Source organism: Pteropus alecto, unplaced genomic scaffold (genome assembly GCF_000325575.1).
Source record: "Pteropus alecto unplaced genomic scaffold, ASM32557v1 scaffold171, whole genome shotgun sequence".
In the NCBI taxonomy this organism is placed as follows: Eukaryota; Metazoa; Chordata; class Mammalia; order Chiroptera; family Pteropodidae; genus Pteropus; species Pteropus alecto.
In genome coordinates, this window is record NW_006431925.1 from 4,936,070 (window position 1) to 4,963,223 (window position 27,154).

The 27,154-nt window shown below is 31.1% G+C and overlaps 1 protein-coding gene across 5 annotated transcripts in view; it reads right to left on the bottom strand.

The window, feature by feature from the left end:
* Positions 1 to 1,747: 1,747 nt before the first annotated feature.
* STRN3 (striatin 3) overlaps positions 1,748 to 27,154 on the bottom strand; it is a 77,569-nt gene continuing 52,162 nt past the window's right edge. For 3 of the 5 annotated variants that reach the window (XM_015585522.2, XM_015585521.2, XM_006906861.3), the window contains 10 exons: positions 20,036 to 20,176; positions 15,941 to 16,074; positions 14,451 to 14,626; positions 14,210 to 14,257; positions 13,788 to 13,909; positions 10,162 to 10,329; positions 8,657 to 8,797; positions 6,091 to 6,198; positions 2,600 to 2,686; positions 1,748 to 2,519 (listed from right to left, as the gene is read on the bottom strand). In XM_015585522.2, coding sequence (XP_015441008.1) covers positions 2,350 to 2,519; positions 2,600 to 2,686; positions 6,091 to 6,198; positions 8,657 to 8,797; positions 10,162 to 10,329; positions 13,788 to 13,909; positions 14,210 to 14,257; positions 14,451 to 14,626; positions 15,941 to 16,074; positions 20,036 to 20,176 — 1,295 coding nt within the window. In that variant the 3' untranslated portion in view covers positions 1,748 to 2,349. The remainder of the gene's footprint in view (positions 2,520 to 2,599; positions 2,687 to 6,090; positions 6,199 to 8,656; positions 8,798 to 10,161; positions 10,330 to 13,787; positions 13,910 to 14,209; positions 14,258 to 14,450; positions 14,627 to 15,940; positions 16,075 to 20,035; positions 20,177 to 27,154) is intronic. The other 2 variants (XM_006906862.3, XM_015585523.2) reach the window with 1 other exon arrangement.

Genomic DNA, 27,154 nt, shown 5'->3' on the forward strand with positions numbered 1-27,154 from the left:
ATAGATAAGAGAAAAATAAACATATATACTAATTTTTATTCATTTCAGTTTTAATACATTCCAAAGAGGTGAATGTTTATGCATTGCAATGATGATAATCACATTTCAGTTAAACAGTAATGCATTGGTTTAGAACAGCTGCCAGAAATACTAGTAGCTTTGGAAAAGCTTGTCCTTAAATTACGAAAAATAAATAAATAAATAAAAAGAAAGAAAAAGTGCCCTTTTAATTTGTTCATTAAGTTGAATCTTCAGAAATCCAAAAAACTATTTTAAGAAAATTTCTGAAAAGTCTTAGTGTTTCACCAGCAATGACTAAAACTGCCACTTGGATTTTTATGCAAGATGACAAAATTTCTCAATACACAATGTAATATTTTTGCAGTAGGCATTCAAATAGAATTTTACCACAATTTTTCTTATATTACCATCTAATTCCATTTGCAATTTTCTTCAAAGATAAAAGGTTTTACCTTTGTGAAGGAAAAGTTTCGAGTTACTAATTCTTAACATTATTTTTAAAGACAACTTTTAATTAATGACAACGCAGTTTATTCTCTGATCTTTTTGGTGAAAACACATATGGCTAAATAAGAATGACAACACTACTAACTGAAATAGATTTAAAAAATAGGATAAAGAAATGACTTAAAACTGCATTTCTGGGTTTTTTTATTCTGAATTATCTAACTTATTTCAACAGATTTTTTTATCCCCAAATGGGATGAAATACTTAGAAAGGCATTCTTAATAGTGTTAATTGTTCTAATCTTATTAGAATATCAATGAGCAGTACAAAGTTTAAAAGAAAAGCATAAAAATGAAGGACTCACTGAGAAATCATCTCCATTTCCTAGTTTAATAATGGAGAGTAAAGTATTGCACTTAATTATTCAACACAAAATAATGTAGCCAACAGTAACATACAGGTACACAATTTAATATTTATTATATGCATTTTATATACATTATTTTGCAACAGCTGTACGTTTGCTATGTGGTACAATCTTAAAAATTTGCTGATTCATAGTTTGTAAAACAAAAACCTTACAAAACTCATCGAAACTCGCAAACTGATCAGAAAAGATTTTTGGAAGACTAGAAAAAATATTTTATTGTCTTAATCATGCATTACACAAACAAAATCTTTAGTTACACCATAAAATTAAGCACATCTGAAAAAATAAAACAGGGATAACTAGTCCAAACACAGCAAATTTCTGTATCCTGATTCAGTAATTTTTGTATCCTATTTGTAATGCAAATAAAAATTTACTCCAAATATTTTTAAACAAGATAGTTTTGTTTGGAATCATGGTAAATCAAGATATGTATCTGGGGGGAATCACCTCGGTATGTAACTTAAACTATAAAATATTCCATTTTTAGTCTATTTTAGACTATCCAAAGAGTTCCAAAATAGATATACAGGTTCCTTTAGCACATTAATAAAAGGATATAAAGACCAACAAAAAGTGAAATAAATAATAGGCTATTAGCAAGATGGATAATCCTTGATAAATAAACTTGTAAATACAGTAAGATGTACAAAATATCACATAGTGATAGAATGCCAAGATTAGGGTTTTTAAATTTTTTTAAGAGTTCATTTGGAGTACTAAACCCCACCGTTTCATTTTAATACACTTAATAATCCTTGGTTTATGAAGACAATTATGTGATGATGAAGGTGATTTAGCATCTTATGGAGGACTTAGCTGAGCTGTATTAGGCAAAAGAAGGAAAGAGCAGAAAAACTTCAATACAATCTTGAGCACTGTTGTGACAGGCTAAATATATAAAAAGACTTATAAAAACTAGAATTTTATCCAAACATTTTGTGCAACTAATGCTAAAATATTTTAAGTTAAATTTTCCTTTTTTCTTTTAAAGCAAAATAAGTTTAAAAGGGAATCTGTGGCATTCAACTGATAAACAGAACATCACTAAGAGATGAAAAAAACTACTCTTGGAGCTCACTTCCCCCCAACAAGAGCACCACATTCCTAACCCTAAGGCAGCACACAGAGTCCAAAATAAAAGTCCTTTTGTAAGATCAGACTCCACACTGGCTTAAAGATACATAAAAAACAGAAATATGCTCAGTTCATATCCAGTACAGGCCACAAATAGTGGAGTCCTTTTTTTGTCCCACAAAATACAGTAATTACAATTAAATTAATGAGCCTGACATTAAGATGTGATTTCCACCAATTTATGCCTGCCCTAAATAACCTTCACCAGGCAGATCACATGTAGTGTCATATCAGTAACCTTTTTTGATGGCAGTGATGCAGACCCTCTTCCTGTCCAAGAAAATCTGTAGTTATGATGTGAGTTTTCTTTGATTCACACAAATACTTTGGCAAGGGCATCGGCCCCTGCACTGGCAATATATGCTTTTGATGGATGGAAAGCAACGTCATAAATTGATTCATCTAATTTCTTCCTATGTGCTGTTATTTCTTGCACACACGTCTTGCTGTCCAAATTCCACAATCTAATAGAACAGTCATGGCCTGTAAAAGAACAAAGTGTTACCGAGTATCAAGTCTTTTATAAAATTTGTGGGCAGTATAGGAAGTTCATTCAGACTTACTTCCAGACATCAAATAGATTCCATTAGGATCTACTGCTAGACTTGTAACAGCATCCAAATGAGCTACCATAGAATGGATCATTTTACCTAAATAAAACATAACAGAAATTAAGTCTTCAAATAGTTACTAAATTGAGAGATCAGACACTATAAAACAGCATCAATATAAAAGAGATAATTACTATAGCAAATTTTTTTTATTGTGGTAAAATATACCTAACATAAAAGTTACCATTTTAACCATTTGAGAGGGCACAATTCAGTGGCTTTCAGAACATTCGCAATGATGTGCAACCATCACCATTATCTAGTTCAAAACATTTTCATGAACTCTGCACCCATTAAGTAGTCACTCTTCACTTTTCCCCTCCCTCAATCCCTGGTAACCATTAATCTGCTTTTTTGTCTCTATGAGTTGCCTATTCTGGATGTTTCATACAAATAAAATCATAAAACTTGTGGCTCTGTGTGTCTGCCTTCTGTCATTTAGAATAATGCTTACAAGATTCGACTACTTTTAAAGAGAATTTTAATTTTACTGCAGAACATTCCCAGTTACTTTTTTAAAAAGACATCCATATGACATGAACTTGACAGTATCTGATAGTGGAAAACTTAATGACTATAAGGTTGCATCAGGGGCTTAAGATCATGTAAACTCAAATTAAAATGAAAATAGGAAGATGCTATCTTAGATTTGGCAAGCAAAAAGGGATTCAAGAGCAAGTTAAAATTTAAAAGTTGTAAACTTAAACACTTTGGGGCAAAGGCATCAGCCTCTGCACTGGCAATATATGCTTTTGATGATGGACAGAAAGCAACAACAAAGTGATTAATCCAAGAAGGGAATAAAATAGCAAATAGTGGTACTTTAAAAAATTTCCTCCCCTTTCATTCAGCAACTCAAATGGCTGGGCTGCTCCTAATGAGAGACTGAAGCTTTCTACAGAATTCTAGTTGCAAGCATTTTGCTTTCTGGTCCCTGATGACACTCTACACTGGAACAGGAAATAGATGTACTTTTGTTATTTGCCATGGAGGCTACAGCTGTTTAAACTTGTATACAAAAGTGCAACATAATAATAAAGAGTGCAAAAAGTTTCTCCAAAAAAACATAAAAAGTCCTATCAATTTCTGATAATACTAACCACTTACAAAATTAAACTTTCTCATCATTTCAAACCGTATTTGTCTGATTAACAGAATACTTTGAGATTCTTCTCTGCTATCCTTGAGAACAGAAAAATCATTCAACATTCTAACTTTAATTGCTTACTCCAACATAATTCATCTATCAGTTCTAGAATCCATTCCTCTCAGTATTCCTATTAAAAAAAAAAAAAAATCCAGAGTATGAAATGGTTGTCCTCCAGGACAATAATCTCAAAACACTAGGGGTTAAGTAACAAGTATCATTAATTAGCTTCGCTAAAAATGTCAAATCTGTAATAGTAACTCTTAATTTTGAATTTTCATCCTGTATGTCCTAAATTTAACATGTCTTAAAACAAAGTGCATACCATGAACAAAAATTATTATTCTTAGCCTGGCTCCGAAAAGTTTTTCTCAATAGATTTGGTTTCCCTTTTCTTGGGCTTACCTCTTTGGCTTTGCCTATAAAAAAACTTCTGTGTCAGCCAAGTTCCTTACCACCATGCCTCTGATCAAAATATGCCCTTATCTGAAATTTCCTTCTACCCGCTTCACTTAAAAAATATCTTACCATTCTTTCAAGGGCTCTTTCTGTAAAGACTCCTTTATTTAGCAGAGCTCATCTTACTTCATCTTTGCATGAGTGCATGCACACACATACACACAAATACACCTCCTCTTTTTCCCAGACAACAGTTAAGTCCCCAGAAAGCAGAAACCACATCTTATACATGATAGCAGCCAGTGCAGAATACAAAATGCTAATACATTTCTGTTAATATCTAAATGTTTATTGAACCCATTCATAGTATTGATTTCTATAATGTTTCGGATAAAAAAATTCAACAAATTTACTAATTTATTTGACAGAATGATATTCAAGTAACAATTTAGCTAACCAGCAAATACCAGTTATGGGGATATTCTAGTTTATAACATTTAAATAAATTACCAATTTTTAAAGAAGGATTTCTTTAAAAACAGTACATAAGAACACAATTTCCAGTTTAACTCAATGTGTGTGAGAGAGTGAGAGGGGTTGATTTAGAAAGGATTTTTCTATTGTTTAGAGCTTATTGCTTCAATTATCTTCATACTAAAGATGAGGTACTAGATTAGGTAACAGAATAAATTGGTAGAATTTATAAATAATTTGAAAGACAAAGGCTCTTTGTTACTAAGTAAAATTTCATTACCACTTTTTCTTCATTTCTGCTAGTAAAACAGTTCTGAAAGACTCAACTTTTTGCTTTTAATACAACTACTAAAATTCCTGAACCTTCCCATACAAATGTAAATCTTCAATAATTAAAAGGACTCTTTTTGGAAATAAAGGAAATTATCTTTCTGCTCTTGCAGCAGAGATGAAGATCTTCAGGCTTCATAAGAATTTTCAAAGAACTGATTTGATAAGGTGTTAAATTGAGAACATTCGCATGAATATAAATCGTCTTTCCTATGCAAAATATAGACCTGTGAATATCCATTCTTAACTGTTCTGAGTTAAAAGGAATCTGTCCATGAAAGTGTTATCTGAACAAAGGGATTTATGTAAGACTCTAAAGAATAAAAATTATGACTATGCCCTATATAGCCTTCAAAGAGAAATCTGTAGTTCTGATTTGCTGTTTGCTTGATAATTTGTTCCCTGCAATAATGTTGCAATTAACATTTAGGTTTCTTATTTGGTAGTCTTTCAATACTCCTGTTTAAGCTTCTGCTCAAAGAAGCCTCTCTAGCGGTCAGACGTTTCCTGAAGGAGCAAAAACAATATCTTATGTTGTATTCTAGGTAATGACAGATGAAACAGGGGTCCTTAAAGAAACAACCCTATGGCCAAATTAAGATTTGAGTTGACTTCTATATATAACTGGTAAGTTTCCTGACAGCAATAAATATAGGAAAGATAAAAATAAACCAATTTCCACTATATCATCATTTCATCTACTGAGAAATAATTTTAAAACATCTAAAATGTCAAATACCAGAAAGACACCTCTTCTGCTATACTAATTCACAATAGAATATAAAGGAAAAAATTTCAAATCAAAGTATAGTTATTTAAATACCATGACATGAAGAAATTGTAACAGGTAGGCGAGGTATAATTTTACATAATTATAATATATATATACATACACGCACACACACTTAAGAATAAAACTTAACGTATCTTTTAAGTGTGCTACATTAATTGAAGCAAAAATTTGAGCAAAAATAGTTTAACTTGGTAATTTTAAAGCTGAAAAGTCAGTATTTTATATAAAAGAACAGCATTTTTGATTGTCTCAAATTTACAGATTAATATGACTGAAAAGAAAATAAGACAATCTACTTACCCGTTTTATTGTCAAAAAATTTGATGTGTCTATCTTCATGAGCAGTTATTGTAACAGGAAGTGTGGGGTGACTTACTACTCTGTTAATGTGATTACTGGATTGTAAATCTAAAAAATAAAGGGAGATAATGTACTAAAATTCAAACCTTCAATTAGAAGCTGGATGATGACTTTTTTTTAACCAAAAAATAAAAATCAAAGCATTTGTATAAAACAAAAAAACCTGAGAACTAAAACTAGGGCTGTAGAGAGATACAATTTCTTAAAAAATAAATGTTTAAGCTATCATGTCCTATTATATGGACAGTACTAGGCTCAAGTTTAGAAAAAATTATAAGTATTTTAAAGCAGACTATATAGGTGGTTTAGAATTTTTAAAATACCTACAGTAATTATTACTTTTAATAACCAGCTCATAAAAGAATTATAAGCATTTAATGAAAATTCATAAGGATAATTAGATGTTTGCAAGGTACAATCACCATCCTACCCACACTGACAAAAAACATGCAAAGAACTAAAACTAATGTTCTTAAGAATGAGACCTTTTCTTTACTAAGCTCCTAATTTTTGACTAGAGATGAGGGAGAACAGAGAAGAATCAAAATAAATGGGAAAACGTTATCAACGTTACCAGACTTTATGTAAAACAATCATTCCACATGTATACATAAACTCTTAAACACATCACCAAGAAAACCCCGTGTGTGCATGCGCACGCATAATTACCTATGTTTAAGAGGGAGAAAGGAACTAGGGTTGAAAAGACACTGGAAAAGATATTTTGAGTGTAATTTGGTTTGAGAGACTTGATCATGGAACCATTTAAATGTTTTACATAATTATAAAATGATTTTTAAAAGTAATCATGAAAAATCAAAAGTAAAATTAAACAAATGAATTTAACTATATATCCAATTAATTGGTAAAGCACAAATAAATGACTTATTTCAAGTGACTTTAAAGGACAGTAATTCAGCTGCCCATCCCTAGTAGAATATACCCTAAGTACAAAATATTAACAGAAATCAAACTATTGGTGGTGGTTTTGGTATTATTATTCTGAGATGACTATATGTGTACTGAGATAAATAAATTATGATGATCTTGCTGAGAGCCAGGAATTTTGGTATGGTTAAAATAAGGTAAACACATCAAATCAATGGGATACATCTGAATTTGAATTGAAGTATCTGTATGAATTTATCAGTATTTTCCTTTTTTAAAAAATGTGTTTGTAGCTCTGTCCACTAAAAAGGCCTAAACCAATGACCAACTCAAGAGCACCAACCCAATCACCTAACACCTAGACTGTAGTCTCTAAATGTCACTTTCCAATAAAAGAAACCATGGCTCCTTAGAGAAATGGCTGATTTCAGATATGGGGCACAAAATGAACAAGATGAATCTAGAACATCTTGTCAAATTGGAAAGTAAGAAAACTATCAATGACGACAGGGTCATTAAATTCTGGAGCCAACTTGAATAAGCTCCCACTGGTCAAAGATTAAACAATCTGAATAGCAATAATGATAATACTTGCAATGGATTCAATCACATCAAATACATTTATTTTCAAGAAAGATTATAATAAAAATAAACAACATGCAAAAGACTCGCTGGTCACCTTTGAAGGATGCTAGGGAACCACCCCATTATTATTTTGAAAACTGGTAAGTAAAGGGGGGGAAAATCAACAATTTATCTTGCTTTTCTTTTATAATCTCTAACTCCAGAGTAACCAAATTATTGATGAGGGGTGGTCCTTTTAATAGAAGTATTCTAGCAAATAAATGGAGAAGTAATGATAGAATCAGAAAACCATTTTTCAATAGTTAATGAATTAACGGACCGTGATAATGATCAAGACTGAAAACATAAGATAAACAACCAACCAGACAATATTTACTTCTGACAAAAGTTCACAAATTACTATTAGTAGTCTAGCCAAAAACATGTAAAAACTTTAAAGTGAAGACAATCAAAAACATTAAACCTGAATTTGAATAAGCCTCTGGAGCTATAACCAATTTATAGGAAGTAAAATGAACAGAGGAGCACATTAAACGATACCCCAAGGATCCAACTGGCAAAATCGAGACTGTGGGAAACATGAAAGGACGAACTACCTAATTTCTTAAATAGAAAAATGCAAGGGAAATAAAAGAGATGGAGGTGGAACCTACAGCTGAAGAGAGACCTGAAAGGCCTACAGCCAATCACAATGCACAGGCCTTATTTGGATTCCTATTTAAATAAATTGTAAAACACATACGACAGCCTAGACTTATAACACTGGCTATTTATACATAATTATAGAAGCAAGATGATGAGTTCATCGGGTTCATTATATTATTTTCTCTACTTTCATATGTATTTCCATTAAAAATTTAAAATTATTTCCCTTGCTTTCACCTTTACATAACTCTACGCACTCCTCTGTCCCCATATACCCACCCATGCTTTTAAGCATAATTTAAAGAAATAGCAGAAATAATGTAAATAAGTACAACTATAACACATCGAAACTTCTTCCATCCTAAATTCAAATAGTCTGAAAACTTACCAGAATCTATTTGTGATGAAAACATCACCAATGACTGTGATGTTTCTAAATCATAAATTACTGTATTACCAGTGTTGAAAGAGGACACCATATGAGCTGGATCACAGCCTATAAAGTCAACCGATGTAGGTATTCCATGCTCTGAAAGGACCCCAAAAAGATACAGTGTAAATACAATTCGGAAATCTCTGGGTTTTTTTTATAAGAAAAAGAAATTCAAATATTCTTGAAATAATGTTAATAATGAAAAAGAAAGCAATTGTGATAGGATGGTGAGCTATAACAGGTAACTCTCAATTATTTAAAAAGAGTTTATAACATCCTATTTAACATTATAAAAAATATATAGCTAGAGAGCTCTTAAAGTGAGAGTAGATGTGTAAAGGTTATTTGTTCTATGCATTTTCTTCTAAGAGAGGGGAAAAAAATCCTGGATGAGTTTTCTGGTTCACTTGCCAATTACATCATTAGATAATAAATTAGCAATCTCACATCACTGTCTTGGGACACTGTTCACTTGTCTGAGACCTATAAGCCTTAAGTAGCTAATACAAGTTGAATTTTCAGATCTGAAAAAATGAAGCTTGGAGTCTGGAATCCACTGATGCAGTACTATCCTACAGTAGCCTGAGCAACAATTTCTCTTTTTAACATAATAAATTCAATTGGCCAGATCAATGCACAACTAAGTGAAATCTGGAGTCAAGCAGTTAATTACCTGGGTGAAGCTAGAAACAAATATCTAAACGAATTTTTACCTCAAAAGCTTGGGTAACTGAAAAAGTAGTAGAATCACTAAGGTATCTATCTAAGAGACCCAATAAAATTAAGCATATACACTATTCATCTAAAATGTTTTAAAACAAAATATACTTTTTAATAAAAATAAAAGGTCAGATTTTTAAAACTAATATTAAAAACTGACTTGGAACATAAGACCAACACAAGTACATAAATACATGTATCTACATAAATGTCATTACAAGGTAAATTGGTTAAAAGCTTCTTTGACAGGAAAAGATTTTAAATCATGCAGGTAACTCAGTTTGTACTTCCCAGTTAAGGGTGCTGTTTCAGTGACTATGGCTAGACTGCGCAACCACTATGCTCCTATATGGTTTGCAAGAATGCTTGAGACCCAACAAAATTAAGAAGATACACTTTGTGATCCCTTTAGTCTCAGTGGGCAGCCACCTGGAGCAGGCAGAGGGTCGCATGTCTGAGTAGCCTCATTTGTCTACTCCACTGTTATATACAAATAGTTTAATATTTTATAATAGGACATGTCCTGAAAAAAGTAAGAAAACACTAAGCAACAGGACATACTTGCAAAGCATCTTTTTTATGTATAAAAAAGTGACAAAGTAAAATTATCATAAGCTTTATAAAATTCTTTCAATATATCTCTTGAAACAGCAAAGAAATAGTAAATTATTGTTCTGTACTTTTTGGCTTGCAAACCGCCCCCCACACACCGTTTTTTAATAGAGGCAAAACTTACTTACCTTTGTCTCCATTGTAAGTGCAAATACATGGCAATTTTTCTTGTGGATTCCATAACCTAACAGTGCCATCTGCTGAACAAGACAGTAATTGGTTTTTTATGCCACTATAAGCAAGTCCCCAGACAGCATCTGTATGAGCAACTAAAGTGCCAGCTAGAACGTTTGGCTCTGGGAAGAAAGAACAAAAACAAAAACAAAAATTAGCTACTAGAAGTTTAAAAGAAATACTCTGGTATATAAAGAGAACTTATCATATAATTAAGTATAAGACTACACATACCAGCTATAAAAAGACCAAAGTGTATACAATGGCCATCTCTTCTAAGTTGTGAAGTTACAGGTTATTTTTAATCCCTCCCCCAATACATTCCTGCATTTTTACATTTTCTGTAAGAAACATATACTTTTTAAAAACAAACTTTATTGAGCTAAAAATTCCCATACCATGTAACTCACCAATTTAAACTGTACAAGTCAATGTTTTTTAGTATGTTCAGAGTTGTGCTATCATTGCCACACCAATTTTAGGTCACTTTCATCATTCATTAGCTATCCCCCCACCCCCCTAATTCTTCCTCCCTGCCTTTCTGCAGCCCTAGACAACCACTAATCTATTTTGTTTCTACAAATCTGCCTAGTCTGGACATTTTATACAAATGGCTATTTGTGATTGCCTTCTTTCACTTAGCACAATATTTCCAAAGTTCACCCATGTATCAGCACTTAATTTCTTTTAATTGTCAAATAATATTCATTGTATGGACATACTACATTTTACTTATCTATTCATCTGATGGAATGGTGGCTAATAACATTGTGCATCATTTGTTCTACAACCCTGTTTCTCTAGTAAACTCCCACTTTCCATGGGTATTTCTTAAAATCTCCAGATATTTCCCAACATCTCCACCAATCCTCACAGTTGCCAACTACCCTTCCTCATAAATGATTCTCTCTGATACTTCACTAAGAAAATATAGCATTGAAAAAGGAAGCTCTCCCCATCTTCCTGCCTCCCAACCTGTTGGTGTCATTATAACACCATTTTCTCCATGCTTCCAGATGTAAGTAAGGAATTGTCCTTCCTATTGAAGACTAATTCTACGAGGTATATTTTGGATTCCATTCAACTCACTAACTTGCTTTCATGTTTACTACTTCTCTACTAAACAAATCCTCCTCATCCTCCTTGGGATCCACAAGCAAACAAATAAGCTCCAGCATCTCTGAACCTAAACAAAAAACCTTCATTATCCTTACACTAAATCACTCTAATACCAACACCACGCCAAAACAACCCTTGCTAAAATCACCCCAAATGATGAACTCTATTCTACCGAACTTAATAAAATTATTTCTTCGATTTCTTTCTTTGCTGTTGTCTTCACGTTGCTTTTCCTCCAAGGAGTGTGCCTTGAAAGGTTACCCAGAGTTCCCTTCACTTTCTGGTTTTAGCCCCAACATCCAACTTCATTCCGTCTGGCCAAAATCCAGGTGACGTATTTGTCACTTATAAAAAAGAACCTTTCTATCCTCACTGTAATCTAATTAGATCTCTCTGCAACATTTCAAAGTGCAGATTGCTTCCTTCTCGAAATGGTTTCTTCCTTTGGGTATGTTCCCATAATTCCCAACTCTGCTGTACTTCCTCCAACCTCAACGCCAGTTTTTTCTTAGTTTCCTTTGTTGGCTCTCTTATTCTAGCCACTCTCCTAATGTCAGAGTTCCTTCTCTTCTTACCCTATAAAACACACTCTCTCGGTGTTATACTATCCATTCTCGCATCTTCATATTGATATTACCTACTTGATAGTACCAATTCTTAACATGCCTAAAAACCAAACTCATCATCTTTTATCTTCTCATCCCTTTTCTGCCCCCATTTCAATAAATGTTATCATCACAGATGCAACTGTTGTGTCAAAAGGTGATGAAAATGTTCTGAATTAGATGGTGTTAATAGTTGCACAATCCTGCCAATACAGTAAGCTGTTAAAAAAACCTAACAAAATCAGAGTCACTCATCCATTACTTTACTCCCTCAATCCATTTATCAAAAGATTGTGTCTATTCTACCCTATTTCCCAATATGTCTCAAATCCACTTCTCTCCAACTGCTCTGCTACCAACTGCTTTACTACCACACTAATCTTGGCATTGCCTCTCACCTTGTCTACTGGACCCACTCCATTACAACTTTACAGTACAATATTATACTGATATTCCTCTCTCCACTCTCCCCTCAAGTCCTTGCAACAACCAGTAACCTTTTGAAACTCTACATTTACAGGTCACTTCCCGGCATAAAGCTCTTTACAGTAGTTCCCCCCTTATCCACAAGGGAAACATTCCAAGACACCCAGTGGATGTATGAAACTACAAATAGTACCAAACCCTGTATATACTACTCCGTTTTATCCTATACATACATACAAATGATAAAGTTTTATTTATAAATTACGCACGGTAAGAGATTAACAACTAATATAGAACAATTATAACAATATAATAAAAGTTACGTGAATGTGGTCTGTTTCTACAACCCCTCTAAGCAAACTACCACAACTTTCTTTTCCTTTCTTCACAATTTCATGGACAGAAGATATGTTCTTACTACTGATCTTAGTGACCTCAGCATAAATATATTTTTTCTTTCCTGTCGAGAACTTCCACCTTTTCACTTAAAGGAAATGCATTTTATGGCTTCTCTCTGGCATATGCAAATTGCCAGCATAACACCCTTGTGTTTTGGGGCTGTTCTTAAGTAAAATAAGGGTTACTGGAACACAAGCACGGTCACACCGTGATAATGGATCTGATAACCAAGATGGATACTAAGTGACTAAGGGGCAGGTAGTGTATAAAGCATGGATACACTGGACAAAGGATGATTCATTTCCTGGGCGGGATAGAGAGAGATGGTACTCAATTTCATCATACTACTAAGAATGGCATGGCAACTGTAAAACTTATGTGTATTTTTGGAATTTTCCATTTAATATGTTTGAACTACGATTGACCTCGGAAAGCGAAACTGCAGATAAGGAGGGACCATTTGCTAAAATTTCTCTTTAACCTTTAGATTTTGGCCTGAACGTCACTATTTTAGACTACATTTAAAGAAAGTTCTGCCTGTTACTCTCTCTCATAATGCTATATTCATAGCACTTATCACAATTTGTAACCGCAGACTTCGTCCCCTTGCTTATCTGTTTAATGTCTATCTTTTCCATTAGACTAACTGTTATTTTTTGATGTAGTGCTTAATATTATACCTGGCAAATTTAGGCACTGAGTTTGTGTTAAATAAAAAGACCAAAGAGCTTGAATTCTTTTTAAATGAATCAATCATTAAGTAGACCACTGTTTATTAATTAATGTTTTAATATAGTGTTTCATTTTGGGACACTATAAAATTACCATAGAGAAAGTACCAATTCACAGGCTTAAATATTCATGGCATATTTAATTTTTCTCTTTAATAAAGGAAATTACTAGTACATTTAAGACCGAAATGAGGAGACCAATACATGTTTAAACAACTTTATTAAGTAATATCTGCGGTATTTCTGCCAGCTCCATTCACTTAAAAAAAAAAAAAAATTTTTTTTGAGTCTTTTACTTACCATATGTATCATATGGATCCACATTAGGGCTAGGCATATTCCACCACTGGATGGTTGCATCAATACCACCACTAAAACACTGTTCTCCATTAGAACTAAGAGCTAATGACAGAACAGGACCACTATAATAAAAATAGAGGGGGAAAAGTTACTTATAAAGCCTAAAAAGAAATTCACATTCACATCCCCCAACCTCTGAATTTATGTGGTATCTAAAAACTACTTAAGGTAAACATGTACATCTGAACAGTACTGATTATATTCTCATTAATACAATTAATAATCAAACATTACATTATTCAATTACTGTCTTTTCTAATATAAAACAAACATTATTTGAAAATAACAAGGTTCAAGAAATGATAAATAATAGTTAAGAATAACTATGGTTGTTAATTAACTACTAATTCAGTAAAACTTACATGTGGGCCCTAAATGTGTAGATAGGCTCTACATCTAAAGAGGCACTCCTAAAAGAGGGGAGAAAAGGGGTAGGGGAGGAGAAGGCAATTAAATAATAAAAAATCACTGGCGGATATTCAAGAGTCATTAGGTAAGCTCATATAAGTGCATAAAATATACAGAAACCACTAAGGAAGAATAATTACTTATAATTAATAACAAATTTGGAAGGGAAAAAAACACAGCTATTAAAATACTTACTTTTTGGCAGGAACTGTTTTTTGTAAGTTCCAAAGTTTCAGAGTATGGTCCTCAGAGGCAGTAACCAATACAGGTTCTACAGGATGAAAAGCTAATGCCCGTACTCCATCAAAATGGCTACGTAGTGTATACTTGGGGTTCCATGTCTTTCGAAAGGTATCTTTATTGGCAGGCAACTAAAAAGAAAGAGCACAATACTTAGTAGTAAAAGTAGTAAATTGACAGGCATATGGAATTTTTGTTTCTTTGTTTTGGTGTGTTTAAAACATTTAAAACTGCTTTGCTAAAATGTCCAGTAGAAATTTAATGTACCTTAAAACTTTGTAATAAATCTTTATCATTTAATAAGAACTAAGAAGAATAATTCATTAGCTTTCAAATATATAAATCAAATGAAGAGCCCCTTAATCTGTTTCACCTAATCATCAGGCTAAACCCAAAGGTCTTATTAACTGTCAGTGAGAATAAAAAAACTAACATGCTGCAGTACTTTTACATGAAAACAATAAAAATTATAAATTACTACCAAAAATCCAAGGATACAATATGAACAGTAAATTGCCATTTAGAATATTAGCATGTGAATTTTTTAAAGGCAGCAAGTTAAGGTACTTTCTAAAAGTCTAAGAATATTTTCATCCCATTTTCATTAGCATTGTTGATACTGATAAGAGGTTAATCTTTTTACCTTCTTCTCCATCTGTAAAGATAGGCTGTGAAACCTCTTCCAAAGTAGTCAAAAGTTTACTAGAATTTCGTTCCTTATGTACTTTAAAAATATTAATAAGAATAATTCAGCCCACCATGGCTGATGTCTCAAAAGTATGCTAATAACATAAGTGTAAAATGCAGAAAAAAAATGAATTTGTTAAAAAAATTAGGTTGCTGAAAAACTGCAGATGCAGTAATACAAAATCTAAACAAGTATGGTTAACTCTCAATTGGATGTTTATTGTCTATAAAAAATTTAATTCAAGACTAGTTTCATCTCTAACACTGTCCTTCCTATCTTTGCTCCATTCTCTCCCCACCCCTTAAATGAAGGACTAAGTACATTAAAACTTTATATTAAGTATTCAAGAAATGGCAAGCTAAATTTAATATTATCCTTAAAAAAAAAAAAAAAAGTTCAAAAATAAAATGTGCTTTTTAAGAAGTATCCTGAAGGTAAATAAGTGATTAAGGTTCTCTATTTTTCTCTTAACACCAAAATATGGCTTGAGAGTTGACTACTCTGATATTTATTGACCAATATTTTAAAGTAATCAATCATCCTAAACTCCTAATCAACCACAATACCTAAGAAAAATTAAAATACCACAAAAAAGTAATTATAAAAAAAAACCTACATGTCACTTCAAATCAACATACTGACACGCTTAAACTTCTTTTCCATGCACCTCAACATTAATTCTGTTTTATAAGTGTTTCCAAAAAATAAGGAGCCTTCTATTAAATCATTAAAAAATTAAAAATAAAACTGCACTTACATCATAACTATAGTCTGCATCATTTGTTACCGTCAAGTCTGCAAGGTCTCCAAGGCCCAGTACACTTAACAAAACATCATCAGAACCCATAATAAATGACTTGCCTCCTCCAGATGGAAACGTTATTGGTTCAGCTATAAAGAACAAAACCGCTTCTTAAATGCTGAAAAATCATACAGTACAAGACAATATTGTGGGGGAAATGTAAGTACTTAACAGTTATAATACAGTAATATAATTTTTATTTTCCCATGTCCCTCATTTCTTTCACTTAAAAAAATGAATAGTAAAAAATAAATATTTAGAAATTGCAACATAATCTTCCACAAATCAAATGTACTAGATATACTAATCTAGGGTGGGAAGGTAGGCACAAAAGCTTTGTCTTTTTATATCACTTATCGCTTTGGTACAATTATAGCTACAGTATTTTTTAAATGTTATAGGTTGTTGCTAAGTCCTTTTGCTTTGTATTATATTTGCTTAGAAGTGCTGGGTATTCTAGTCTCTGAAAAAAATTAATATAAGCATTCAAATGTAAATGGTCTCTGGTCTGTAATACAGTGTATCAGTTTACTGACATCAAGGCTTAAACTGCTCCGATTCCTCCAGTAACAACAATGGTCTAGAAAGAGGGCAGCTCTACCACCAACAATGTCAATTTCCCTTCTGTAAAAGGTTAATCCATGTGATATTCAGAATGCCTTCTAGCCTTCAAGCTTCATGATTTTTAACTTCCCTTTTATTTACCATAATACTTCAAAAGTAATTAACCTATAAAACTACAGAACTTTAAATTAAATCTGACATTTTAAACAATTAAAATCAAACTACCATAATTAAAATAACTATAATAACATATTAATATTTTGTTGTAATAGTTATAGTATAAGCAGTAATTCTCAATATCATTTCAAACATGCTTCGAAAGCAAAATTTTAATCTTAAAATGCAAGGGGAAAGTACACAAGTCATCATAATACAAACAACTCAACATATGAAAACACGTTTAAAATTTATGAGCAAATTTAAAAGGGAAACACAAAACTCAAGCTAATTGTCAATTGTAAAAAATTCTTATGAATAACGATATAAATTTAATACACTAGAAGAAACATAAGTATATATAATATTTGTCAGTCCTCACTACTACTGAAAATAATTTTAAGATACAAGTTAACTTCTCCTAGATATATACTACAGCAAAAGTAAAATTCATCTTTATTTAGAATATCTTATCAAAGTAAGGTATAATATCAAAGAGTAAGCTACAAAATTTGACTCAAATCAGGTCCTAAATGATATTGCTAAAATGATGCTGTGAGTCAGCAACTGATATAGAGCAAATATGATAGAAAACATACCTGGAGATACCAGTAGTATTTAATCTTTTTTTTTTTTTAATTTATTAAAATATAGCTAACATACAATATTATATTAGTTTTAGGTATAATCTTTCAGTGATTATATTAAATCTGAATAATCTGTAGCACTGATCCTCCCTAGAATATCTAGTATGTAGTTATTAGTAATACCAGAAGCAGCTAAGAATGATAAAATCAATTATGTTTAAAAACAATTATATAAAATTCATTAGATATTTACTCAAAGCATTTTTAGCCAGAACAAGGAAATCTTTTTAAGATCTTAGTTTGTTTATAGGCAAGTTAGAACAAATGACACAATTCCGCCCACTCACAATTACACAAACACTTAACACAAATCTTAATAAAAGCCTAATAACTTTAATAAATTATTTTGTATTACATATTCATTGTGCAGAGATACTTTTGATCAGTTGTTGACCAATTGAGAGGCATGTGAAGAGAAGTGCTTGGGCAATATTAGATAGTTTTAGATTAACTGTATTAAAACAAGTTTGTATTATATTCATTTCTAATTAATCATATGACATTTCTCTATTTTGATATATACACACATATTTACTTATATATAGCAAGCTAAGCTGCTCACTCAGCATTTATTACATATATAGCTATGTGAAAAAAAATCTCTTAAGCTATATTTCCATAATCGCCCATCACAACTGTGGCATGTGGTAATCACAGTAAATACTAAATTTATTTGCCCTTGTTTTCTTGTACGGGGAATTAATGTGTATTCTATAAATTCATTTTATTAACATTAATATAATCACTTACAGCACAAGATTACATAAGCATAAAAATGTCGTTAACAATTCAAAGAAAAATTAAACTATTAAAAGCAGATTTTAATAATGGAACTTATGACACTTTTAATAGCCTAAAAGACTTCATCAAGGAATTTAAGAATACTATTATCATATTAGCATTTCCTTTTAGGGAAATCTCAGAGTCTATAAAATGGGAGCCTACAACAAGGTCCTTCTCATACTTTTATGACTAATCCTCCTTTTTATTAACAGTAATGACCAAGGAAATCTGTAGTTCACATATCAAACTCTTTCTTCTTCAATTTAATCAAACCTAAAGAACACACCCAATAACTGATTCGATTTATGCTAGTGTCGACATGTATGTCTTATTTACTAAAAATAGTCCGAAAGATTGTAATGCCAAAGTTTCTCTTTGAAAAGACATTTTTTTTTAATAAAATAAGGTATGACATAAACTTCAATAAGAAAGCATTAAGTTGGAGGCTGCCACTGAAAATAAGAGATTATGAACTCTAATGTTCCCTTAACTCTAATTTAAAGCTGAATTTGAATCTTTTAAAATAAATTCTAAGATTTACCCTTTGAAAAGTATAATGAGGTTTATATTTATCTCTCAATTTCCTCCTCCTACCATCACTAAGAATTAGATCACTGACTTACATTTTTTTCTTTAAAAAGCACACATACACATAAGTACATATACGGAGCTCTAAATTGTTTTAAGTGCAAAATCTGCAATTTAAATGTATAACCCTAACTACAAAATTTTAGCAAGTTTTTTCTGTATTTGGTAAAACAGACCAAAACTAAAGAAGCTAACCCACCACTAAAATGCATAAAATGAAAAATAACGGAGTTGGTATGTGCATTTTATAAAATATTTCCTGTCAAAACAGAAAAATTGCTCAATAATAGAAAAGATCTATAAAAATCAACTATTTTACTTCTGTTACTTTTCATACTTTAATATGTTTTATTTTGGTTTTATTATTGTAGTGATTTTATTTGTCCTTCCTCAAATTTTCTTATGTTTATGGTAAGTGGTAAGTGCATGCAGAGATACTATAAGAGAAAAAAAAGCAAAATTATTTTATAGCTGTAAGGAAAATGTGCTATTAGAGAACACTTAAAAGAGAGCAAGATGTATTCGGAAACATCAGTGATTCAATCTATATGTTATATTATTAGATAATATACGTATCTCACATATCACAATAAATTCTTTGGTAAGAATTCAGTCTTATTACTTAGTATTATATCTGGATCTAGAATTATAAATTACTCAAGTTTATCTACATATCTTCAGCTAAAATCAATTTTGCAAATAATACCTAAGTAGTACTTTCATTTCCTATGCATTTCTACTTTAGGCCAATTTTAGAAAATTCATTACCAAGTACTACATACTTGGTACCAAGTTAAAGAATAATGCTGCTGCCTTATTCTAAAATGATTACATTAGGCAACTGTTACATATGTATAATTTTAGAAATAATATATATGTAAAGTTCCAAGCACAATGTCTGGCACTTATTTGTCTCCTAATGGTAGTTATTATTAATTGTTAAAATATAAACAATATGACTAGATTACTAAATAGTTCTTTTTCTATATGTACTTTTAAGGTCTTTTTAAAAACTATTTTCCTGTTACTAGATCTATAAGCTAAAGATAGATTTCTGAGAGGTACTCTGAACTGATCCCTGATAGAAATAACTCCAACATTAAATACAAAAACAAAACATAAAACATAGAAGCCCAAAATTTCAAAATCCCTAAGACAATTACACAAAGAGCTTGCCCAACACCTTCTCTAAAGATCATGTAAGATGATCTTCAGCATTTTAAAACAGCAATAAATTTACAATATTAAGGAGATGTGATTTGGAATTAACATCTTCTGCAATGTAAATAAATATGGTAGCTAAATTTTGTACCTTCCTCTGCTCTTGCACCTTCATGATCAGTCATTCTAGTAGAGGCTGACCTAGACTGATTAATGATTCCTGAAGGGATGTGGGGCAGCTCATCATCTCCCAGATCAGCTATCATGTCGCAGAGTTTTGTCCTGTTGACCCCTGTAAATTAATGTCAGCAGTAGAGGTTCATTTAATGGCTACCGCTTGACTTGCTCACAGCCTTTAAAACCAATTTACTAACAAAACAAGATATTTAAGAAGTTCTAGTTACAAAATCTCAAATAATTAAAGATGTCTTCAATTTTCCATACCATCCCCCCAAATATTAAAATGATTTAAATATTTAAGTAGTCACTATTTCTATGGATATATATATCCATTGTTTTATATATATATACACACAAAATTGATTCTTCTGTCACTCAAACAAAGTTATGTAAGCTCATAAAGAAGGTTAACAGTAGGAAATTTTGGTGTTTAAGGTTAATATTAAATAGTGTAAAGAATAAAACATTAGTTTTTCCAACTTAATTCACTATTTTGAAAAATTAACAAGTAAGTACAAATGATTTTTATGAGGGTGCAACAAACAATTAACTTTCCCTGGTGTTTACGTGAATATTTTCCTGTCACATTAACACAAATTTGTCATTAAGAAACCAACCCCAATTTTCCTCTAAATGTTTCTGTACTTTTCCCAAATTTGAAAAACCTGATTTACCCAAAAGCTCTCTAATTTTCTCATAAGAGTATGAAAAGTCAACACTGTCATAGGCCATAAGTTTAAGGGGAGAATTTCAGCTGCTGCTTGAATAATTCAGGCCAAAACAGAAAAACTCAAAAGCACCTGCAGTATTGTCGGATCTTTGTTCTATCTTTGAACTTCAGAAATGACAGGAGAAGCATCTCTCATGTATTTTTAAAAAAGTTTTAAGAATGCCAGAAAAAATAATTTGAAAAGACAAAAGAAAATGCTTTATAGTCGGTATAAAGTAAAAACAAAATAGGCAAATCTAAGGTCACACATTATGACCTTACATTTACTAATGTCAACAATTATGGACTAATTAGACTGCTATGTAATTATTAAATTTCACTATAGCTATTAGAATATTTGTAATTCTATAGGAACTATCATTCATCTAAGTATCCCTAACAAAATGCCAGGCAGCGAGATGGTTAAGACTTAATGTAAAAAAAAAAAAAATCTTATACATTTATTAGCTCTATTTTACAGTAATCCCAAACTTCTTAGAAATGCTTATGCTTCAGCAATTCTACTTGTGCATGGAAGTATACAATTTAACAAGTACTATGAATCTTCTAAAATAATAATTACAATGGAGAAACTCTGTATAATCTGAAGATTTTCCCTGACAATGAAGTGACTGTAACAAATTCTCTAATAAATGAAAAACTGTCAACTGAATGTCTGATCATCAGTTAAATTCAACATGAAAGAATATAAATGTTATCCTTTTTCACAAAATAGCTCTCCTTTATAATTTTCCCACTTATGAGTATCACCACCATTGACTGGATCTGTTCTTAAAATTTTGCAACCACATCTCAATAATTCCTCTTCAACTTACAAAATGGGGGTAGGGGCTGTTTTAAAAAAGAATCCTCTCTTAAAGTAATCTTCAGATTAATTTCTTTCTCTATATTGACTTTATTCTAATCAAAGCTTTCATTCTTATAAATTACTGCAATAGATTCCTAATTGGTTTTCCTATATCCCAGCTCCACTTGCCTTCAATCAAATTTGATATCACATTAATTATCATCCCTACTCAAAAACCAGTAGTACTTCAACACTCTTTGGATTAAGACTAACTAAAGTCTTGTACTTAACCTTGCAGGTGTTTCATGATCTGATCCTATTTTTTTTCCTCATCTTTTAATGCCACATAATACAAATCTCTCTAATTTTCCAGTCAAAGCCATTTCCCTATAGTATCAACATTCGCCAAGGTTATTTCTACTGTATTTTGTCACATCTGTCCTCATCTATCCCTCACAAAGGTGAGAATCCTTCCTACACATATACATACACACAGACATAAAGTTCTATCCTCTAACATGCATCTCAGCCTATCATAATTCTACTCAATCCTCCAAACAGTTCCATCTACTCTGTAAAGCTTTTGTTGATCTTTTCCTGCTCACTCTTATTATATTTCTGTGTATCATAAAATTTCACTTTATTAGTTATTATCTTAAAAATAATTTCATCATATGATAGCTAATGTCAAATGCAATTAAGACAAGAAAAAATTTGTCACTAGAGATAACATGAAGTCATACTCTCCCTGAACACATGGACTAGAACATATGGAAGGAAAGAAAAGTCAAAGACAATATGAAAGTTATTGTTCAAACTGAGGATCCCAAATTATGTAATTCTTTTTTTTTCTATTACAGCCAAACATTAGTCTCAGTGTAATATAGTGCCAAGTCTAGACATATGAAATTTATCTATCACTCTATTATTCTAAATAAAATAATACTTTTAAAATAAATCTGTTTTCCTCTTCTCAAATGTTCCTTCTCTTTGTTACTCAACTGTATATTCTGAAGTGAAACATTGTTAGGCAGGCAATCTGGAAAAAATAAGTTTATTTTAGAATAAGAATTTAGTTATGTCATGTTTGTTAGATGTGTTCTATTTTTTGACTATAATTCTAATGAAAATAAAGCTTTCACATGACAACCATCATCTTTTAAAAAATGACACCACAATATTAAGGAAAAAAAACTAAGCTGTAAAGTGATCCTGCAGTTTAAAAAAACATACAGATTGAAAGAGCATAAATCTCATACTTTCTGACCCTCGTCAAAATGCCTAAATTGAGATTTTCTTGGGTGAGGAAAAAAAAAAGATTCTGAGTTGAAGAACTGAATGGTCTGTTGTTTTAAAAGTGTGAAATTAAAGTCAGAAAAATAAAACCACCGCATCTCTTAGCTGAAAACTATATCCTTTTGCTGCAAAACAACTGTGTTTTTGCAGGAGACTATTAAACAGTTTATGGGCTCCCTGAATTTATATTCTCTCCTAAATAGAAGCAGCTTAATCATCACAGATACTTTATAGTGTGCACCAAAGGGTTTTTTTTTTAAAGCTCAAAGTTACTGCTACAAAATAAATTCTTCTTAAATGTATCAAAAATATTAATATAAAGTTATTTGGACTAAAATCACACCTTACAAAAACTATTACATTTCCTGATGACATTTTGCAATCTTGGATCTGGATAGCAAATGACAAATATTAATTTGAAACTTTAAAAAAAAGATCCAGGGATACTCACTTATAGTTTATATTAAAAGAAATATTTAAAAAGTTAAGACTTCCCTTTTCCAATGTATTGATAATCAAGTCAGAAGATGTACAGCAATTCTATAACACCAGTAAAGGAAAGACTAGGAATGACATATAAATCATACTCTATATATAGAAAAGATAAGAAAGTCAGGATAAATTAGAATAATTAGAAAAACTAAGATAAGTCAATCACTAAGAACCAGCACTGTAAAACATACATATTTTCAGAATGTGAATCTTTGAAATGGGGAAAGCCTCTACATCTTTTGAAGGAAATAAAATAATCTAATCTTAATTAGCCTCAATTTAATAGGCATAAAATAGCATAGGAATAACAATAAGCAATAAGGGCATCTGTAAAAGAAAAATATATTACAATCCATAATCTAAACTTTCCAATTTGAAACAAATACCAAATATCGAGGGAAATCTTTAGTTTTAACTCCTCCCTCATATTCTAAATAAAGATGCCAGATTTCAGACGCTTCATACTTACTTCAAATGCTATATACACTGTGATTTTTGTTATTCATTTTGAATTACATATTTTTATGATATAAAATATAGCAAAATGGAGACCAAAGAAAACTAGAAAAATCCTATCGGACCAACATTTTAACAAAAGGTTAATTAATTTAGAACTTGCCCCTAACTCCCTTCCCCAATTATAGAAAGCTTAGAAATTATCTAAAAATGAAAGAAAACTGACTTTTAGGCTAGATAATAGTGTTGTACCACTGTTAATTTCCTGATTTTCAGCATCATACTGTGGTCATGTAAGAGAATATCTTTGTGGTCTTGCAACATACTCTAGAGTATTTAAACAGCAATATGTCTACAAATTACTCTGTTTTCTGGACTGTTCAAAGTCATAAATGTATGTATTTACAGAGAAAAAAGGATAGAGCAAATATGGTAAATTGTTAACATTTGGAGAACTTAGGTGAAAAGTACATGGAATTCTTTGTAGTATTCCTGCAACTTTTCCTTAAGTCTGAAATTATGTCAAAATAAACAGTTAAAAAGAAAAGGAAGCTTAACCCATTTGAAACCTAAGATCAAAATAACTGCATCAAGTCTCTTCAGTTTCATGGTCTTATCTTTTATAAGTATTAATAACTTACAGTTCTTAAGTATGCCTCACTTAGCAAGAAATTAATGATGAACTGTATCTATAATTCAAGGCAAGGTTGTCACTTTTAAGTCATTTTCTTTTGCCTCAGATGGGAAAAAAGAAGGGTGGAGTAGAGTGAACAAGTTAGAAGACAGATAAATGTTAGATTCTCAGATGGATTTTAGAAGGCTTTCCATTTAAGAGTCAAAACGCAACTGAGTCTTTACAAAGTTAAAAAGCTAACATTCTAGCCACATTTTTCTTTACCTTAAAAAAAGGTATTTAGATTGGATTACATCTGTTGATTCATATGATAAAGTTAACAAATAATTTTCTTCCCTCTAAGAAGCTGAAAAAAAAATCTTTAGAAAAGTAGTGTTATGATGCAGTAGGTAAGATTCATTCACCTTTTGGAATAAAGGGAAAAAAAATCAAAAGGCTTCAAGTTTACGAATTATTCTAACTTGTACAAATCTTCATGTGGGAAAATGTCAAAATAAAAACCAACAAAAACAGATAATAAGAATGCTAGAAAATTTATGAATTATATTTTTCATGTAAAATTGTCTCAGTATTAATATTATGAGGATTAAGACCATTCAAAGTTTATAATCCATCAATTAAAAAAATTTTTTTAATTCCTTAAATTTTATCACTACGGCAGGAATTAAAGCCAAAATTTTCTTACTGAATTCTATATATTCTCTAATTATTCGTTCCTGAGATACTTTGCTGGAAACTTCATCTTTATATCTATGTACAGACACTGATGTTTACAAAAACATTAAATATGAGAAACATTCTAAAGGTTTAACTAATGGAGGCTAGGTTAAATTCACAAAATGCAATACTATGTAAAATTAAAATACTAAAATTATATTTTATTTAGATGATTATAAAACTAAGAAAAAATGAGTTAAATATGACATTCTTGAGGAAAAAATTAAAAAGGTTTATGTATAAATGCACTTAGAAAAGGCTGGAAAGATATATGCCATGCAAAATACTAATCTCTAAGTGGCAGAACTGCAGGTGATTTTGACTTTTTGTTTCTACATACTTCTTATATCATCTGAATAATAAGCATGTGTTGTTTTTATGGTTATAGAGGCAAAGTTAGTTCATTTTTTGAAAAAAATAAATAAAAGACAAAATCAAAGTTAAAGGGGGTTGGTTGAATAATATAATACACGTGGATAATAAAATCACACTGAGACATAAAAGCCTCAAGGCATAACTCTGGGATCCCCCAGCTCCTGATTTAATCACAGTAGCTCTCTTTCACCCACTTTGCTATTAGGTTCTCTGATATTCTGTTTGACAATAGGGTAGCGTATTTAAAACAAAAACAAAAAACAAAAAACTGAAAATGTTATAGAGGAATATTTATTGATCTAAAATGATACTTTCTATTTAAGCTACTAGCCAAGTAGGCAAATAACAAAACTTTGCATATTATGGTCCTATTAAGGAAAATTAATTAAAATTTTATGGGGATTTTAAAATGTAGTTTAGTTCATCTGTTTCCAATATTTCTCATCAGGTGTTTCTAATATTTCTCGTCATCTGTTTCTAATATTTCTCAAACAGGTATGTTTTTAAAATAAAAAACATTTTTTTAGAAAACTTTAAAATCTACAACTAAAAAAGATCTTCAGTTGACTTTATCAAATTTCTAAACCCCCAAAAACATATAGATCTAATTATATTTTAAAAGGAAAAAAATGGGGTATTTTAAATTAAAAGCAACATTATCTGAAATTTTCTAAAGAAAGCTTCAGCAGATTAGTCAGTTTATGAATACACGGAATTAGCAATGTAATATTAAAATAAACTACTTTATTTTTTTAGAAAGAGATTTAAATCTTGAAATTCTAATTCCATGTGTCTATATTAAAATATGCAAAAGTACTCTTATACTCAACATGCATGAATTATATTGGTAAATGATGTTAGAGCAGAACACTGCCTCTGTCCAGCACTTGATGTTTTAAAATACAATAAGCAGTTTGCCATACAGTCTAAAATTTATTAGAGAATGCTTTGTCTTTTTATTCACATGCAGTAACATAAATTAGCATAAAGTTATAAAAGAAAATCGCCTAAGATAAATTCCCCAAACTCCGCTTATTTGCCTCCACACTGAATTAAACCATTCAAAAAATGCTTTACTGGAGGAAACTTACACCATTACACCCGCCATTGTATAAACTAATTTGTTATCAGAGAAAGTAATATAAAAGAATGCCTATATGGTTTTTGCCTTTGTCATCCACTGTTTTCTCCTTGACAGTCAAAAAAGTTAGACTAGAAGGAATTGGTGGCCAGTTAAAAATAAAGTTTCCCCAAAATAAAATAAGTTACAAGTTTCTCCATTTAATAGTCACAGGTCTAAAGATATTTTTCACGTGGCTGTTTTTAAGTTTGATTCACAAAATGAAAATGAATTACTTCTCTAAGAGGTGCTAAAGCTAAATTTATACTTTTACAGTACATCAATCAGGATACAACATAGTGAAAAATACATCGAGGCACCAAAAGACACCAGCTATTGACCAAACAAACCCTACTGCCACCACATCCCTTCTCCTTAGGTCTTCCTCTACCAGAGTAGCCAAGAAAATACTACCCGAGAGATTTTTTTTTTTTTTTTTTTTTTTTTTTTGCTATTCCTGTTTGTGGTTGTATCACGCCACAA